Genomic DNA, 20700 nt, shown 5'->3' with positions numbered 1-20700 from the left:
AAGGGGCCTCCTTTTTATAGCCGAGTCCGAATGGCGTAGCGCAGTGCGACACCTCTTTGGAGAGAAGTTTTACATGGCATGGTACCTCACAAATGTTGCCACCATTAGAAGATGAAAACCACCGTTGAAAATATTTTCTGATGGTCTCGCCAGGATTCGAACCCAGGCCTTCAGCGTCATAGGTGGACATGCTAACCATTGTGGTACGTTGTACGCTGAATATTTAGAAAAATATCCAAAAGGGGGGGAACTTCCACCCTCTCGTTTGGTTATCTTTCATGTAAACTTCCAAAACGTCGATGCATTTGTTATCTCTTCTTGCCTCTTCTTCCATAAACATTGCAGTTTTTCCCGTTATTTTCGAAAAAGCTGAATACTGTTCCACAATGATATCAAAGTCGCATTGATTTCGATTTCTTTTTGATCTGGGCAATTGCAAACCACTGTGCGGGTGTCCCTATGCGTAAAGTGGCCTGAATAAAATGGTCATAACAACAACCGGCTTTTTGACTTCTCCCAACTAAAGGAGTCTTCTCAACACAACATTTGCGTGCACACCAAACATGGTTGGGTTGCAATGTGTTTACTTGAGATTATGTTGAAGTTGGTTGGCTGGTTTGGTATGACATGAATTGATTGGCGCGCTCTTCTGTGATACAAAAGAAAAGATTGGTAGAGTGTTTTAAGTGTAATTATAAGAAAAGAGGCAGGGAGGGGGGAAGGGGGAGGGGAGGATTGGGAGAGCTAAACTGGTGGAACTGGTAAAAAAATGTCTGAACACACACGCAACAAGAAAACAAACACTTGTCGCTACTAACCACCTGTGGAGGGTTATGCGGCTGCGCACAGACACCAACCAAAGACATTGTCAGAGCAACAACATAATGGCACTCTCACACACACACGCCACTCTAGGCAGCGAAGACATTCAGAGCTCCACTATGGTTGGAAGGAACATTTTTGCGTTGTGGCTTCAAGTCTTGACTTTGGTAAAATAACGAATCAGTGCAACGGCGGCTCTTGAACGGTATTGTTTGGTTAAACGGTAATGTTGCCACGACGTTAACGGAACACATACATAAACCACACAAAAACCGTAACAACAAAAAAGTGGATAACACAGCAAAATTTTGAAACTTATTTCTCGGTTTGTACGAGAGGAAAAAAAATTGTGAAAAATATTAAAAAAAACATAAATTGTGGAAAAACAGAAATATTTTAGAATCAAAGTAAATACAATTTTTATATGAAGAAAGAAAAACAAAAACCCAAGAAATATAAAAAAAAACATAAAACTTATGTGGGTTGTTAACTAGAAAATGAAGTAATAGAAACAAAAAACCCACATGCATTAGAAAAAAAGAAAATATTTAAATGACAAAAAAAAGTTTAGTGATGCTATCCTCAAAAGTCTAAACAAACTTTGCAGTGTGGAAAAAATTATGAACACGAAACTGTGTTTTTGATTTTTTTCTAGCAACAAAAACACATATGAAATGAAAAGTGAAAAACGCCCATTTGTCTTGCACCAATAAACATTTCTTCACCATTTAACTCCACGACGAAGCAACAAAAGAAAAGAAGAAAAACTCAGAAAAAACAAAAGTGTTGCTAGCTGCGCATGCGCTCAAGCCAAACTTGTTCATGAACGGTTTTCCACTTACACACAAAAGTTGGATCCTTCATCATCTCTGGCTTAAGAGCTTCTCCCATATTGATCTCCAATTATGGCAAGCGAAAGCAAAAGTGGTTTCTTGTAAACTGTGATTTTTTCGGATTTTGCTCTCATGGCAATTTTTTATTTTTTTCAAAAAAAAAAAAACCCAAAAATAAATTTTTTTGTGCATGTTATGGACCATTCGAGCTGGTGGTCTCTAGACCATTTTATTTTCTCTCTAGATGTGCTGTGAATAAGAAAAAAAAAAACAAACCATAAACTTTACGAACAAAATCGAAAACAGCGTTAATATAAACGCAAACTGAAGTGGTGATTGCGTAAATGCATGCGAAACAGACATTTTTTCTCACAAAACCCTGCCTTTTTTATTTTGGGCGATTTGAGTTTTAATCGCGAGAAAAATGGAACTGATGTCGAAATATGAAGAAAATAGTTTTAAGTGAAATTTAAAAAAATTGTTGGCTTGGCGATTGATTTCATTGCGTTAAAAACTTTACAAATTGTGGTAAAAAAAAGAAAAAAAAAATTGAGCAAAAAGTTTGTTGGTAAAGGTTTGAAAGTATGGCATTTTTTATACCCTCCACCATAGGAGGGGGGTATACTTATTTCGTCATTCTGTTTGTAACACCTCGAAATAGGCATCTGAGACCCCATAAAGTGTGTATATTCTTGATCGTCATGTCATTTTAAGTCGATTTAGCCATGTCCGTCCGTCTGTCCCTTCGTCCGTCCGTCTGTCCCTTCGTCCGTCCGTCTGTCTGTCGAAAGCACGCTAACTTTCGAAGGAGTAAAGCTAGCCACTTGAAATTTTGCACAAGTACTTTTTATTAGTGTAGGTCGGTTGGGATTGTAAATGGTTCAGACCGGTCCATGTTTTGATATAGCTGCCATATAAACCGATCTTGGGTCTTGACTTCTTGAGCCTCTAGAGGGCGCAATTCTCGTTCGATTTGACTGAAATTTTGCACGCGGTGTTTTGATATCACTTCCAACAACTGTGCTAAGTATGGATCAAATCGGTTCATGTTTTGATATAGCTGCCATATTAACCGATTTTGGGTCTTGAATTCATGGGCATCTAGAGGGCGCAATTCTCGCCCGATTTGAAATTTTGCACGCGGTGTTTTGGTATTACTTCCAACTACTGTGTCTAAGTATGATTCGAATCGGTTCATAATCTGGTATAGCTGTCATATAAACCGATGTTGGATCTTGACTTATTGAGCCAATTCTCATCCGATTTGGCTGAAATTTTGCACGAGGTGTTTCAATATGACTCCCAATAAATGTGAAAAAAGAATCCTATAGAAGAGAAATGTTAACAACCACTCCATAAAACAGAGATAGGTTCACCGAAAGCGAAATTTTGCGAAAGCGAAAAACACGAAATTGTTAAGAAACTTAGGTTAAGCAACCTTAGGGGGACGCCCCATCCAAACGGACATATCTTGTTGGACATATCAATTGGTACAACATGGGTATCACATGAGAAGTATTTGGGAGTACAGTACAAATCTGTTATACAAATTAGGGTTAAAATTTCGGAGGGCAGCCCGCCTTTTAACAACTTTCAGAATTGGATACGTAGGACGATGGGAGCAAAATGAGAGTTAAATGGAAGACAATCTAGTAGAGTGAAAATTTTGCAAAGATTGGACCAAAATTGTGGCTTCTAGAGCCTTAAAAGTCCAAATCGGATGAAAGATATATATGGGAGCTATATCTAAATCTGAACCGATTTGGATGAAATTTTCCAAATATGTTAAGATCGGTAACACAACAGTCCGTGACAAATTTTGTGCAGATCGGTTGAAAATTGTAGCTACTACGGCCATTTAAGTGCAAATCGGGCGATACATATATATGGGAGCTATATCTAAATCTGAACCGATTTTTATGAAATTTTGCGCACATATGTAGACCTCAAATAAAATACCCAATGCCAAATTTTGTAATGATCGGTAAAAAGTTGTGGCTTCTACATCCTTAAGCCATATCGGATGAAAGATATATGTGGAAGCTATATCTAAATCTGAACCGATTTTTTTCCATTGGCCAAAAAAGTAACATGTGCAAAATTTCGTGACAATCGAACAACAAATACGACCTGCACTTAGATTACAAGAATACATGGACTCACAGACGGACATGGCTAAATCGAATCAGAAAGTGATTCCGAGTCGATCGGTATACTTATCAATGGGTCTAGCTAGCTCTTCTATAATACCCTGCACCACAGTGGTGGTGTAGGGTATAAATACACCTGTTATGAAACTTCAGCAGCTATATCGAAATATGGTCCGATCTGGATCAAACTCGTCAGGGACGTCGAGGGTCTAACACCATTCATTTTATTAGACCACAAAACGCGTGGTTGGTCTATTCAGCGACATCGGATAATAAATGCGCCTTTTATTCTGGCCCCTAGACATTAATTCGGGAGATCAGTATATACGACAGCTATATCCAAATATAGTCCGATCTTATTCATATAGGGGACGGATGTCGAAGAGCGTAACAAAGAGCTCACTTTGCCAAATTTAAGGAGAAATCTGTTATGGACCCAAGAACTTAAAACAGGTGATGGGTATATATGGCAGCTTTATCCAAATATAGCCCGATTTGGACCATACTAGGTAGTAGCGTCGAGGAGCCTAATGTAATGCATTGTCAGTTAATGTTATCGAAATATTGATCTTGATCTTCCTGCCCCATCGATTTAGCCTTATCTGTCCTTCTGTCTTTCGAAAACATGAAAGCGTTCGCACGAATAAAGATGTCCGCTTGAAATTTTGCACCAATGCAGATAGTTGGGGATTCAACACAGGCCATATCAGTTCAGATTTAGATAAAGCTCTCACTTCTTGAGCCCTTCTCAATTTTCATCCGACTCGGCTGAAATTTAGCATAAATACTTCTCTTATGACTTTTAATATCCGTGCCTAATATGATCTGAATCGGTCTAAAAACTGATATAGCCCCGTATAAACCGATTCTCGGATTTGATTTCTGTTCTGATTTCTAACATCTGTGCCGCGAATGATTCATATCGGTCTATAAACTAATGTAGCACCTATCAAAACCGATCTGCAGTTATGATGTCTTGAGCGTCCAGATCAAATTTGATTGAATTTTGCCACTCGAAGATATTTTTCCCATATAAAAGGATGTTGCCCGCAGCAAATGCTATGAATCAAGGTAGCTCTCTATGAAATATCTAATTTCATGCCATTTTTATACCCACCACCGAAGGATGGGGGTATATTCATTTTGTCATTCCGTTTGCAACACATCGAAATATCCATTTCCGACTCTATATAGAATATAAAAATCTAAGACGGTCTAGCCATGTCCGTCCGTCTGTCCCTCTATCTGTTGAAATCATGCTACAGTCTTTAAAAATAGAGATATTGAGCTGAAATTTTGCACAGTCTCTTTTTTTTCCATAAGCAGGTTAAGTTCGAAGACGGACTATACCTTGATATAGCCCCCATATAGACCGATCCGCCGATTTAGGGTCTTAGGCCCCTAAAAGCCATATTTATTATCCGATTTTGCTGAAATTTGGGACAGTGAGTTGTATTAGGCCCTTTGACATCCTTCTTCAATTTGGCCTAGGTCGACCCAGATTTGGATATAGCTGCCATATAGACCGATCTATCGATTTAAGGTCTTAGGCCCCTAAAAGCCACATTTATTATCCGATTTTGCCAAAATTTGGGACAGCGAGTAAAGTTAAGCCCCTCGACATCCATCTTCAATTTATCTGAGATCGGATCAGATTTTTATATAGCTGCCCTAAAGACAGATCCGCCCATTTAGGGTCTTAGGCCTCTAAAAGCCACATTTATTATCCGATTTTGCTGAAATTTGGGACAGTGAGTTGTGTGAGGCCCTTCAACATTCTTCTTCAATTTGGCCCAGATCGGTGCAGATTTGGATATAGCTGCCATATAGACCGATCCGCCGATTTAGGGTTTTAGGCCCCTAAAAGCCACATTTATTATCCGATTTTGCTGAAATTTGGGACAGGGGGTTGTGTGAGGCCCTTCGACATCCTTCTTCTATTTGGCTCAGATCGATCCAGATTTGGATATAGCTGCCATATACAATAGACCGATCTCTCGATTCAAGGTTTTGGGCCCATAAAAGGCGCATTTATTGTCCGATTTTGCCAAAATTTGGGACAGTGGGTCGTGTTAGGTCCTTCGATATCCTTTCTCAATTCGGTCCAGATCGGTTCAGATTTGGATATAGCTGCCATATAGACCGATCTCTCGATTTAAGTTCTTGCGCCCATAAAACGTGCATTTATTGTCCGATTTTGCTGATATTTGGGGCAGTGAGTTGTGTTAAGCCCCTAGATATACTTCTGCAATATGGCATAGATCGGTTCAGATTTGGATATAACTGTCATATAGACCGATCTCTCCATTTAAGGTTTTGGGTCCAAAAAGTCGCATTTATTGTCCGATTTTGCCAAAATTTGGGACAGTGGGTTGTGTTAGGCCCTTCGTCATCATTTTTCAATTTGGCCCTAAGGTTTTGGACCCCTAAAAGCCACATTTATTATCCGATTTTGCTGAAATTTGGGACAGTAAGTTGTGTTAGGCCCTTCGACATCCTTCGTCAATTTGGCCCAGATCGGTCCAGATTTGGATATAGCTGCCATATAGACCGATCCCCAAATTTAGGGTCTTAGGCCCCTAAAAGCTACATTTATTATCCGATTTTGCTGAAATTTGGGACAGTGAGTTGTATTAGGATCTTTGACATCCTTCCTATATTTGGCCCGGATCGGTTCAGATATGGATATAGCTGCCATATAAACTGATCTCTAGATTTAAGGTTTTAGGCCAATAAAAGGCGCATTTATTGTCCGAATTAGCCAAAATTTGGGACAGTGGGTTGTGTTAGGCCCTTCGATATTCATCTTTAATTTATCTCAGATCAGTCCAGATTTAGATATAGCTGCCATATAGACCGATCTCTCGATTTAAGGTTTTGGGGCCATAAAGGTCGCATTTATTGTCCGATTTCGCCAAAATTTGGGACAGTGAGTTGTGTTATGCCCTTTTATATCCTTCTTCAATTTGGCCCAGATCGGTGCAGATTTAGATATAGCTGCCATATAGACCGATCCGCCGATTTAGGGTCTTAGGCCCCTAAAAGCCACATTTATTATCCGATTTCGCCAAAATTGGACAGTGAGTTGTGTTAGACCCTTCGACTTTCATCTTCAATTTGGTACAGATCGGTACAGATTTGGATATAGCAGCCATATAGAACGATCTCTCTTTTAAGTCTTGGCCCCATAAAAGGCGCATTTATTGTCCGATTTCGCCGAAATTTGGGACAGAGAGTTGTGTTAGGCTTTTCGACATCTGTGTTGTATCGTGTTATGATCAGATGAACAATGACTTATAAGTATTTGGTCCAAATTGGCACATATTTCGATATATCTGCTATGCATTTTTCACCAGGTTTTGACGAAAGGTGGTTTAAATATATGACCGAGGTGGTGGGTTGCCAAAGTTCAGCCCGTCCGAACTTAACGCCTTTTTACTTTTTTAATAACAAATTTTATATTTTGTTATAAATATTAGCTTTTGTATCTGTCATAAATGGTTAAGCCTTTGGCGTAGCTTTTTTCAAACTTCATTTTGATTGTATGCACATTTAATTGCATCCCTAGAAATTACAGTTCAATTTAAATTATCAATTTAGGATGATTCTGTTTTTCACTGCATTCGATTTCGATTTGGCCAAATTAAATTGCCAATTTATTCATCCCCAAATGTTGGGTGTTTTTGTTGTTGTTGTTATTGAATAATTCATGTCGATCTCTCGTAAGCCAAAAAAATTAAATATGCCAAACGACCTACAAAGCTGCGGCAAGCAACACACCAACACAAAAAACGAATTTATTATGCCATAGAGGCAAATTGCAATTTTCCGTTAAAATTCAATTTGCTGTACAAAAATGATGGAATTCACTTTGATTTTCAGTTCAGTAACAAAATGAAAACCATTCCAATGCATACCTAAAAAATATGGCAGAAAAAAAAGAACAACGACGCAATGAAATCAATAGCCAAATGTCAGATAAAATTACAACATCGATGACAATCAATCAAGTCTACAACAACCAACAGCCGTGATAACAAACAAACAATTTTCCTGAAAACCCAAGCTACACAAAGCGCTATATTTGTATTTTATTTGTTTATTTATTTTTTTTTCATTGCAGTTTTTTAATAAAGCGAAATTAAACAAAACCTCAATATAAACATAGAAGAAGCAAATACAAAAAATTAAAAAAATAAGTGGAAAAAATATAACGAAAAAAAGTTTGCATAAAATTGCAACAGGGAAAAATTGAAAAAAAAAACGTATTGCAATCAACAACAAGTCCAAAAAAGAGTGAAACCCTAAATAACCGGCCCCCAAAGAGTTTAAACGCGCGGTTTTGCTGTCACAAACCGCACAAAAAACAAAATTTTCTTATTACAACCTAACCGGCCGACAAAACGGACACGGACAGACAGACACCATAGTCACTCATACACACACACACGCGCGCAGACTTGGTGGACGTTGTCGCCTGGTTTCCATTTTCTGGCTTTTCCCCGCAACTCAACACGATTGTCCCCACCATCAGCAGCTCAATAAATTGTTAAACAGAAAAAACACCAAAAATGCTTCCGGTAAGTAAAGAGCAAAAAAAAAAAAACTAAAACAAAAAACGACAAAAATTAAAAATCAAAGAAAAATTTTTGAAAAAAAAAGAAATACTTTGTATTGCATGGCCAATGACTACCGGCCACCACAGTTTACCATTTACAGAGGCCGCCGTTTATTTTTCTTTGGACTCTTTTGTGTGTTTCAGCTGCTTGTTTTGTTTACAACTTCAGGTTTTGGTCAGAGTTTTCAGGATGCAATTTTGAGTTTTTCCTTTTATCTGTTTCTTCATAAACTTGCAATGAAAGGTTTATGTTTTTAATTAAAATTTCGTTAAGAAAGATAGAGCGGAAATTCCATTCTTGTATTCATATTGACATCGTGGATTGAGAGGAACATATTTGAAGGGTTTTGAATAAAAAGTCGGCATAAGAAATATAACAAGTAAAAGCGTGCCAAGTTCGGTCGGGCCGAATCTTATATACCCTACACCATGGATTGCTTTTGTCGAGTTCCTTGCCCGGTATCTGTGTTTAAGCAAAACAAGTTATAGTCCAAAATCGGGAGATCGGTTTATATGGGAGCTGTATCAAGCCGTAAATCGATTCAGACCATATTGCACGCGTATGTTGAAGGTCATGAGGGAAGCCATTGTACAAAATGTCTGCCAAATCGGATGAGAATTGCGCTCTCTAGAGGCTCAAGAAGTCAAGACCCAAGATCGGTTTATATGGCAGATATATCAAAACATGGACCGATTTGAACCATAATTAGCACAGTTGTTAGATATCATAACAAAACACTTCGTGCAAAATTTCATTCCAATCAGATAAGAATTGCGCCCTCTAGAGGCTCAAGAAGTCAACATCCAAGATCGTTTTATTTGCAACCTATACCAGGCTATGTACCGATTTGGACCATACTTCGCACAAACGTTGGAAGTGATAACAAAACACCACGTGCAAAATTACAGCCAAATCGGATAAGAATTGCGCCCTCTAGAGGCTAAAGACCCAAGACCGATTTGAACCATACATAGCACAGTTGTTGGAAGTGATATTAAAACACTACGTGTAAAATTTCAGTCAAATTGGACGAGAATTGCGCCCCCTAGAGGCTCAAGAAGTCAAGACCCAAGATCGGTTTATATGGCACCTATACCAGGTTATGGGCCGATTTGGACCATACTTCGCAGAAACGTTTGAAGTGATAACAAAACACCAGGTGATCAGCGTAAAAATCTAAGACGATCTAGACATGTCCGTCCGTCTGTCTGTTGAAAAAAAATAGAGATATTGAGCTGAAATTTTGCACAGAGTCCTTTTTTGTTCATAAGCAGGTTAAGTTCGAAGATGGGCTATATCGGACTATATCTTGATATAGTCCCCATATAGACCGATCTGCCGATTTAGGGTCTTAGGCCAGTAAAAACCACATTTATTATCCGATTTTGCTGAAATTTGGGACAGTGAGTTATTTTGGGCCCTTCAACATCCTTCGTTAATTTGGCCCGGATCGGTTTAGATTTGGTTATAGCTGCCTTATAGAGCGATCTTCCGATATAGGTTTTGGGGCCATAAAAGGCGCATTTATTTTCATGTCCGTCCGTCTGTCCGTCTGTCTGTTGAAATCATGCTACATTCTTTAAAAATAGAGATATTGATCTAAAATTTTGAACAGACTCTTTTTTTTGTCCATAAGCAGGTTAAGTTCGAAGATGGGCTATATCGGACTATATCTTTAATAGCCCCCATATAGACCGATCGACTGATTTGGGGTCTTAGGCCCATAATAGCCTCATTTATTATCCGATTTTGCGGAAATTTGGGACAGTGGGTTGCGTTAGGCCCTTCGACATCCTTCGTCAATTTGGCCCAGATCGGTCCAAATTTGGATATAGCGCCATATAGACCGATCCTCCGATTGAGGGTCTAAGGCCCATTAAAGCCGCATTTATTATCCGATTTTGCTGAAATTTGGGTCAGTGAGTTGCCTTAGGCCCTTCGACATATTTCTTCAATTTGGCACTGATCGGTTCAGATTTGGATATAGCTGCCATATAGACCGATCTCTCGATTTAAGGTTTTGGGCCCATAAAAAGCGCATTTATTGTCCGATGTCGCCGAAATTTGGGACAGTGAGGTGTGTTGGGCTCTTCGATGTTGGTCTTCAATTTGGCTCAGATCGAACCAGATTTGGATATAGCTGCCATATAGACCGATCTCTCGGTTGAACAATGACTTGTACTTATAAGCATTTGGTATAAATCGTTGGATATGTCTATATATTGTAGCTGCTATGGGGCATAAGGTATGCATTTTTCACTGGATTTTGACAGAAGGTTGTTCACATATATACCCGAGGTGGTGGGTATCCAAAGTTCGGCCCGACCGAACTTAACGCCTTTTTACTTGTTTTTTTTTTTTCCATTTAGCAAAGAAAATGCAAATGCAAATTTTGCCCATGAACATTCCACTAAGGAACAGGGGCAAACTTCTCACATATCAATGAGTGCAGTCCAATTCAAGTTTAAGATCAATGATACGGGGCCTCCTTTTTATAGCCGAGTCCAAACGGCGTGCCGCAATGCAACACCTCTTTGGAGAGAAGTTTTACATGGCATAGTAACTCACAAATGTTGCCAGGATTAGGAGGGGAAAATCACCGCTGAACATTTTTTTTCATGGTCTCGCCTGGATTCGAAGCCAGGCATTCAGCGTCATAGGCGGACATGCTAACCTCTGCGCTACGGTGGCTTCCCAAGCGAAGAAAGGTGGATTTAATAACATTCAGATAAAATAGCACCTGCTGCCTTATCGCCATAAATTTATTTATTTTTTTTTTGATATAGAAACCACTAAATGTAACAAGACACTAAAATGGATTCCGGAAACCTCACTCTTAATAATTTTGAGTCGTAGTTTTAGTCTTCCAATTTTCGCCAATCCAGATTTCATTAGAATGATTGTAAGGCAGCTCCATTCTTGGGTATTTTTCTACCCTTTCGTATTTAATGGGTTAATTTTCTTTAAAGACCGAGATTTACATTCTAAAAAAGTTATCTCAAACGAAATCATTTCTTTTTTTCCCTTGGAATTTCACAATACAGTATTTAAAGTAATTGATACGGAGCTCATAGTGAGTAAGCATCGAAATCTATCAGTCAATATCAAATTTATTAGTTCTGTAGGCTTTAACCGTAGAGTTGGACACAGTGAAATATTTTTTTAAACATTTTAAAATTTACATTTTGAATTATTGATTTTCTTCAAAAAAAACTTTTTACATTACAATGAAAGAAACTTAATACCTACCTTAAGTAAGGAAATGAGTTAAAATTTTATTAGTCTGCAGACTTTTATCTATGAGAGCAAGTTTTATATTACACTTACGGTTGTCGCTAGGTCATTTGCAAATATTTTTTATTTCATCTACAGAGTAAAAATTAGTTGGCAAAGAAAGAAAAAAGTTTACAACTGCAATAACGTGGAAATCTCTTCGTAATCCTGATTTCTAGTTAGTAGTTATCTCCAATAAATAACGAAAACTTTAGGTCTTGATGCAAATTTAGGACGTGAAGCAAATTATAGCCATATCGGCAATAGTTGGATGCAATTTTTACCTAACATCTTTTCCTTCAAAATCGGATTTTCGATCGATTTTTATAAAGATCGGAGGAGAACAAGGTGGATTAATGAAGATGGTCTCACATGAACAGCTGAAAACAGTCGGCCAATTTGCCGGTATTAAAATGTCAGTTCTGTGTTTACCTTCTCAGGAAACTACCCCATTTTTTTGTACGTTCTCTTTGTTTGAGTTTTTCTTTCGTATGAAACGTATTTTTAGATTAAATTGGGTATGGTGAATTAAAGTGAATTCATTTAGAGGCCAGTTTTGGTCCAGTGTCATATCCTTGCATTTATCATACAACTCGACATCCGTGCCGAGATTGGTCCAAATCAGATCATACATCGATGTAGCTGCCATGGGTTCATAAATGATGCATTTCTCATCCGAGGTGGTTGTTGTAGCAGTGTGTTGTACACTGAGGCGGCAGCCCTTGCCGATGGAGAACTCCATCGGGACAATCCGGTACGTAGAACCGGCTGCCATGGGATTGCAGCCGAGTTCGGTGCGGCCGAACTTAAAGACTTTTTATTTGTTAAATCTTAATTTACGCAAACAGTCTTGTTTTTTTGTATTATAAAAATAGCATAAAATATTCCTCTACGAATGTCGCTATACCAATTTGTTCATATGTCCATGCATAAAATGAAAAAATACCATTGTTTAACATCGAATAAACTTGAATTTGCAGTGAGGCAAAAACAAAATAGACTGCATAATTATAAAAATGGCTGCAGTCATTTTTATTACCTTTAATTAGCTGCAATTATTTGATTGAAAAAAAAAAAACATAATGTTATCTGCAACTGGCTTTGGTTTTTTTTTTTTTAAATAAATTTTTCTGTCATGGTGAGACGACAGCGACATATAGAGGGCGAGAGAGATGTAGCGAGAGGGATCACTTGACTTGCATCACAGTCATTAATTGTAGCATTGTTGATTGGAAATTGGCTGGTCAACGTTTCCTTTGTCTTTTATTTTCCTGGCTAATGGATGCCAATATTTAAGTGGATTTGCTTCAGAAAAGAACCGTATATCGTTTTTATATAACCATGTGATATCAGGTATGACATCTGGAGGCGTTTTCTAGTACGAAAATATGTACTCGCAAACATATGGCCGTAAGTTCTTATTTGTTTTATCAATTTACTTAGGTATAGAAAGGCGAGTGAACAGCGAAGTGAACAGTTAAAAAGCTTTTTTCTCTATTAATTATTGAAGTGCACATTGCGTATCGGAACTCATAGATGGCGCTTTAGTTTCAAATTGGTGTGGTTCGCTCCCGTAACCTAGGAAGGTTCTGTCCTCGAGGCCTATTTCGGTGGGGTCTATTCAGAAGTCAGAGAATGTATGGAGAATGTATTGGAGGCCACCGTAGCGCAGAGGTTAGCATGTCCGCTTATGACGCTGAACGCCTGGGTTCGGATCCTGGCAAGACCATCCGAAAAATTTTTTCAGCGGTGGTTTTCCCCTCCTAATGCTGGCAACATTTGTGAGGTACTATGCCATGTAATGGAGAATGTATTGGAGAATGAATTGGAGAATGTATTGGAGGCCACCGTAGCGCTGAGGTTAGCATGTCCGCCTAGACGCTGAACGCCTGGGTTCCAATCCTGGCGAGACCACCTGAAAAAATTTTTCAACGGTGGTTATCCCCTCCTAATGCTGGCAACAGTTGTGAGATACTATGCCATGTAAAACTTCTCTTCAAAGAGGCGTCGCGCGGCGGCAGGCCGTTCAGACTCGGCTATAAAAAGGAGACCCTTATCATTGAGCTTGAACTTGAATCGGACAGCAATAATTGATATGTGAGAAGTTGGCCCCTGTTCCTAGTGGAATGTTTGTGGGCAAAATTTGCATTTTTGAGAAAATATAAACAATGTCTAGTTAGGAAACACCAGAACTACTAGTTGATACACATTTACCGGGAAATTCTCCAATTAACAACGTGGACAACGCCAAAAGAGGTTGTCACTGGTATGCATTCGTCGGAGGTTATTAAGGAAGTTGTGTCTAAGACGAAAATCCTTTGGGCTATAAGAAGTTTCGTATCCTCTAAGTCGCCAGGACCTGATGATGTATCACCAGTAGAATTACAAGCTGTGTCTGATAGACTGTTTCCCTGGCTTAGGGAGATATACTCTGCTTGTATCATAATGTGATACATACCTGTGGGATGGAGGGACACGAAGGTCATTTTCATTCTGAAAGCAGGAAAACCCTACCACACGAAGGCGAGAGATTTTCGTCCTATTAATCTGTCATCCTTTAAGCTGAAGACTCTTGAGAGGTTGATAGAAACATACCTTAGGGCAAAGATCCCTGGAGATCGACTGTCGCGGCAACAGCTTGCATATAGTAAAGGTAAATCCACTCAAACAGCCCTTCACGACCTAGTCGGCTCTACCGACTTGTAAGCTAAGTTTTCAGCACCAGACCTGAAAGACAACGAATGATAGTAAATGCAAATTTTGCCCATGAACATTCCACTAAGGAACAGAGGCAAACTTCTCACATATCAATGAGTGCAGTCCGATTCAAGTTTAAGCTCAATGATAAGGGGCCTCCTTTTTATGGCCGAGTCTGAACGTCGTGCCGCAGTGCGACACCTCTTTGGAGAGAAGTTTTACTTGGCATAGTACCTCACAAATAGTTTGCCAGCATTAGGAGAGGAAAACCACTGCTGAAAACAAAAAGGGTGCTGTGAGCATTCCAAAACTATGTGGCCTAATCTTGACTTGAAGAGGTCTACTGCTTTGCTGTCATTGGCTAGAACGGTCAACTCAGTCATTGTGTCCGTCATGCCGGGTGTCGTGGGTTCGTTTCCCACCAGAAGACTTGTTTGCCGCTACAGTGGTATTTAGTGTAAGTGACTCTGTTTAGAAAACAGACTTCCTCTTTAACATAAAAAGTTAAAGTTGCTTTATTGATAAAATAGAAAAAAAGAAATTTGAATGCTTATTTCAATAAATTTTTGTTTTGTTTTTTAATTCCTTAAAATCTTCACTTGACATTTGCGGCAAAATCAAATTCTCTCCCACTTATTTATAGATCTTCAAAAAATAAAGCAAATATGCACCTAACAAGAAGAGTTGTTTGGTAATTAAATAAGACATCTAGTTATTGAGAAGCCATTGGTCATTTAATTTGGCTATGATGATTCAAATGCGGGTAGTTTTTGGTTTTCATATGTGAAACTAGTTTTTGTTCTATTTCAGGTTTTGCCTTTTCTATACACTTGAAATATTGTTGCCGAGGGTAATATAGCCATAATAAAATTTATCTTTGAATCATATCGAACACGTTCTTGAAACAAAATTGATCATAATAGCCTTTGCCAAGAATTTTTTGTTAGAATGCACACAAGTGATATTTGTTTATGAAAATATGACGTTTTTTGTGAAATATTTGTATACTTCATAATGAATGATGATCACGGAAAGAGTTTGCGCTGAGAGATGTTAAGAAGATAAGGTTTAATATGGTCGAAGACTAGATGATGTGATTCTAGGATTTTCCAGACATTCCTTGGTTACCTACCCCAGCAAGAGCCTATCAATTTTATTCTTAACTATTCTAACTCGCTGCAAAATATTGTTAACAAATGACTTGTTATATAAACTACGTCATTTATATATTTTGTAATTTTTCTGATTTCATTAAAAAATGAAAGTTTGCTGGTTGACCTTTAAACTTGTCGTTGATGTACTTAATCTCAATACTGTTTAAAATATTTGTTGACTGCAAACCATGTAATAAGTTAAACAACTAAAAGCGTGCTATGTTCGGCCGTGCCGAATCTTATATACCCTCCACCATGGATCGCATTTGTCGAGTTCTTTTCCCGGCATCTCTTCTTAGGCAAAAAAAGGATAGAAGAAAGATTTGATCTGCTATTAGAGCGAAATCAAGATATGGTCCGGTTCGGATCACAATTAAATTATATGTTAGAGACCTGTGGAAAATGTCAGCCAATTCGAATAAGAATTGCGCCCTTTGGGGGCTCAAGAAGTAAAACGGAGAGATCGATTTATATGGGAGCTGTATCAGGCTATAGACCGATTCAGGCCATAATAAACACGTATGTTGATGGTCATGACAGGATCCGCCGTACAAAATTTCAGCCAAATCGGATAGGAATTGCGCATTCTAGAAGTTCAAGAAGTCAAGTCTCCAGATCGGTTTATGTGACAACTATATCAGGTTATGGACCGATTTGAACCATACTTGGCACGGTTGTTGGATATCATAACAAAATAGAAATCAAGATTCAAGATCGGTTTATATGGCAGCTATATAAGATAATTGACCGATTTAAACCTAACTTAGCACAGTTGTTGGAAGTCACAGCGAAACATTTCGTGCAAAATTTCATTCCAATCGGATTTCAATCGGATAAGAATTGCGCCCTCTAGAGGTGAAGAAGTCATGGCCAAAGATCTGTTTAAATGGCAGTTATATCAAAAGATGAACTGATTTGGCCCATTTACAATCCCAACTGACCAACACTATTAAGAAGTGCAAAATTTTTAGCGCCTAGCTTTGCTCCTTCGAAAGTTTGCGTGCTTCCGACGGACGGGCATGGCTAGTTTGACTTAAAATGACATGACGATCAAGAATATATATATACTTTATGGGATCTTAGACACATATTTCGAGGTGTTACAAACGAAATGACGAAATTAGTACACCCCCATCCTATGGTAGAGGGTGTAAAAATGATATGGGGAAGAGCTAAAGGCTCGAAATGGTGTTGGAATCCCTGGCTCTACGAAAGTGTGGTCGGGCTTATTCCGAATATGCATAGTTAGGCCGAAATGGAGACCCCTACACGGTCACTTATGATTACAGTCGCACCTAAAAAGTTTGGGAGCCACTGGCCAGGCTGTGTGCAGGGTATGTGAAGTGGACGACAAGGCATTTGACCACTTTTTATGCCAATGCTAAGCTTTCGGAGGCCACCGTAGCGCAGAGGTTAGCATGTCCGCCTATGAATCTGAATACCTGGGTTCAAATCCTGGCAAGACCATTAGACCACTTCTCTCCAAAGAGGTTTCGCCTTGCAGCACGCCGTTCGGACTCTGATAAAAAAGGAGGCCCCTTATCCTTGAGTTTAAACTTGAATCGGACTGCACTCATTGACATGTGAGAAGTTTGCCTCTATTCTTTAGTGGAATGTTCAGGGGCAAAATTTGGAATTTGCAATTTTGCTCAGCTTTCGCATAGCATATCCTATTGATAGGACATTTTGACAAAATTTCCTATTGAAATGAAATGATGAGAAAATCTTATATAAAAATCTATTTGTGTTTGTTGAACCGATTTTCTTGAAATTTTCACAGATAGTGCATAATGACCCCGTGGTGAAAATAGGGTACTACATTTTGTGATATTTGAAGGGGGGGGGGGGCGGACCTTCCCCCTTACCCTGATTTTCAGAAACGCCAGATCTCGGAGATGGGTGGTGCGATTTAAGCGAAATTTTGTGTGCTCTTATATAGTACCCTAAAAATAAAAATTTGGTATCCAAATTTCGGATGGGGTACTTAGGGGGGCTCCCCCCGACCCTAAAACCTACCAAACATACATTTAGCCCAATCACGACAATATGGAACTCAAATTAAAGATATTTGATATCCAATTGTCGGACCAAGTGCTAGGGGGACCATCCCAAGCCCCAAAACAACCCTAAATCGGACATATTTACCGACCATGGCAATACCACCCAAATAGTAAGTATTTGCTGACTATTGCAATATGGGGCTCAAATAAGAACGTTTTTCGAGTGGAACACGAATCCGATATATATTTTCAAGGCCAACTCACTGAGTGGCCGCGCATCCCACAAAACACCCCCCAAGCGGGTCTTGTTTTTCGACTATGGAAATATGGGGCTCAAATTAAAGGTATGTGGGAGTAGACCACGTATCTGATATCAACATTAGGGGCCAACTGTCTAGCGGACGTCCCATCTCCATAACAACCCCCAAATAGGACGTATTTGCTCACCAAGACAATTTGGATCTTAAAGAGAGTGGAACTAAATATTCATAGTTTTTAGGGCCAGTACCCCAAACCGGACATATTTGCTGACTTTTGCAATAAGGAGTTTAAATGAGATTAGAAAACGAATATGATATCCAATTTTGAGGTCAATGGCAATATGGGGTTCAAATAAATGATATACAGATATATGAGAATAGAGCACGTTGCTGATATATTTTTCGGGCTTAGTGTTTGGGGGACCACCCCAATCGCCAAAAACACCCCTAAATCGGGCATATTTACAGACCATGTCAATGTGGAGCTTAAATAAAAGGTATTGGGGGATAGAGCAAGAATTGATACCCACTTTCGGGACCAATTTTTTGGGTGTCTACCCCTTTCCCAAAATACCCCATGAAACAGCAATTTTTTAGTGACCATCGCAATATGGGGCTCAAATAAAGGTATTTGGGAGTAGAATACGAATTTGATATCCAAATGTAGGACCATGTATTTAGGGCATCACCCCTCTACCAAAACACCCCTAAAGGGTTTAATTTTTCGACCATGCCAATATGTGGCTCAAATGAAAGGTATTTGAGATTAGAAAGCGAATTTGATAACCTATATTGAGGCCATGTGTTTGGGGGACGCCTCATCCTGTAAACTCCCCTTAAACCAATGGCAATATGGGGTTTAAATAGATGGTATTTGAGAGAAGAGCACGATGCTGATATTTTTTCAGGGCCAAGTATCTGCGGGACCACCTCTCCGCCGAAAACACCACTAAATCAGACATCATGAGAATATCGGGCTGAAACTAAGTATTTTAAGAATGGAGTACCCCTTACATTCAAACTTAAATTCTTAGACCAATTAAGATTATATAGGATTCAGATAAAGGCACTTATATTTTTAACTGTTAGTCAAGTTTGCATGGTTTTTCACTAAAAGATCTTTAATTGTAAAAAATAAATATTCCAAGAAAACTTTTGTTCCATATAAAGTAAAAGAAGGCGCAGCGGAGCAGGCCCGGGCCATCTAGTTTCATATACAAATGAAATTTTGACAAAATTTCTAATAGAAATGAAATATTGAGGAAATTGAGAAAATTTATATTTTGACAAAATTTTCAATATTATTAAAAATTTTAATAAAAATTTCTTATAGAAATGAAATTTTCTTTAAAAATGAACAGTTTTGAAAAATTTCCTACATACCCTTAAAAATTATTAAATTTTTAAAAAATTTCGTACAGAAATGAAATTTTGACAAAGTTTCTATGAAATTTTGATAAAATTTTGTTAACAATTTTTGTTAAAAAAAAATAAAAAACAGATTGCTAGAAAATTGAATAAAAAAAATTTAATTTATATTTCCTTTTAATTTCATAAAAAAAAATTATAAAAAATTCATGTAGTTTTTTATTTTAAATTTCCCAATTTCCCTTCTATTGCAATGCCTCTTTCAATATTAAGGCGTAAAAAGTATTTTCTTAAAAACGTATTAAAATTTGATTTCTCTTTTTTAGCGTTTGCATAACGGTTACATAATACTTGAATTAACCGATAATGTAGAAAAAAAGAGAGAAGATGTCTTGAATATAGTCATTAAAAAATCAATGAATACACAACGCTTGAGACTAAGACTAAGTTGAGGAAAAAAAATCAATGATTTAGCAGGTGAACATTTCACATTTTTGTGTTTTTATTATTTTTTTTCTTTCGTTAAAATCAATTCAAAGTTGGTGCAAATCAACAACAACATCGATATCAAGAAAAAAGTCAGAGCAGAAAAAGTGAATCGTCTTCCAAACCACAAGCGTCCATCCATTCAAACAAACGAACAACCCACCAACCAAGCAAGCAACCAATGATCCAACGAGGCAAGCAATTAATTACCACATTTAAATACTGAACGACCTTCAGAAGGCAGTTTCGAATTTAATTCAAAAGAAGAAAACGATGACTTGGATGGCTAGTACAGCGCATTAAGAGCCGCTTGCTTGCTCGCCTTTTTTGGTCTTTTTTATATGGAGAAGTTGAACAGAATGCTCGTAGATAACAGTTATAAGTCTTGAACATTTTAAGTAAAACTGGTTGACTGGGCTCACATGTTTTTTCTTTTGTTTATAGAGCGGCCTCCTTATTAAAAATTTAATAAAAAAATTGTGAAAATTAGATGAGATGAGCACATGCATAGAGCCATGATGTTATCTAAAAAGGGGTGGATAATAGGCTTTTTTTTGGCAAAAACTAATTCATTTTTGTAAGCAAATATGATGTTATTTTAGGCTACTTTTTTAAAAGGCCAACTTTAATTATGTGGAGGATGTCAGGAAATGGACAATTTTTGCAAAAAAAAAAATTGTTGGAAATTAGGCGCAGCAGATTTTTTTTATTAAAATCATTGAATCCACAAAAGATCATGACCTAATCATGTCCGTTAGTCTGTCTGCCAAAAGCATTAATTTGAAATTTTTGGCCATTTCGACTTGTATTTGTATTTGTTATACACCACCACCACCCCCACCCCCCCCATGGGATGGGGGTATACTAATCTAGTCCTTTTGTAAGACCTGGAAATATTAATCTAAGACCCCATAAAGTCAGAGTCTATCTAGCCATGTCCGTCCGTCTGTCCGTCTGTCTGTTTGTCTGTTTGTCTGTTTGCACAGATACTAACTATTGATATAGGTCGTTGGGGTCGTTAAGGTATAGCTCCCATAT

General features: G+C 38.1%; 1 protein-coding gene across 1 annotated transcript in view; it reads left to right on the top strand.

Annotated features, from left to right (window-relative positions):
- The first annotated feature begins 1002 nt into the window (after positions 1 to 1002).
- The window catches only part of LOC106084983 (mucin-12), a 357036-nt gene continuing 337338 nt past the window's right edge, over positions 1003 to 20700 (top strand). The window contains 2 exon segments of the mRNA XM_059367199.1: positions 1003 to 1147; positions 7929 to 8385. Of these exon segments, the coding sequence (XP_059223182.1) occupies positions 8377 to 8385 (9 nt within the window). The 5' untranslated portion in view covers positions 1003 to 1147; positions 7929 to 8376.

The sequence above is a fragment of the Stomoxys calcitrans genome, chromosome 4 (genome assembly GCF_963082655.1).
Source record: "Stomoxys calcitrans chromosome 4, idStoCalc2.1, whole genome shotgun sequence".
Lineage (NCBI taxonomy): Eukaryota > Metazoa > Arthropoda > Insecta > Diptera > Muscidae > Stomoxys > Stomoxys calcitrans.
This window is presented reverse-complemented; position numbering and strand designations above follow the sequence as displayed.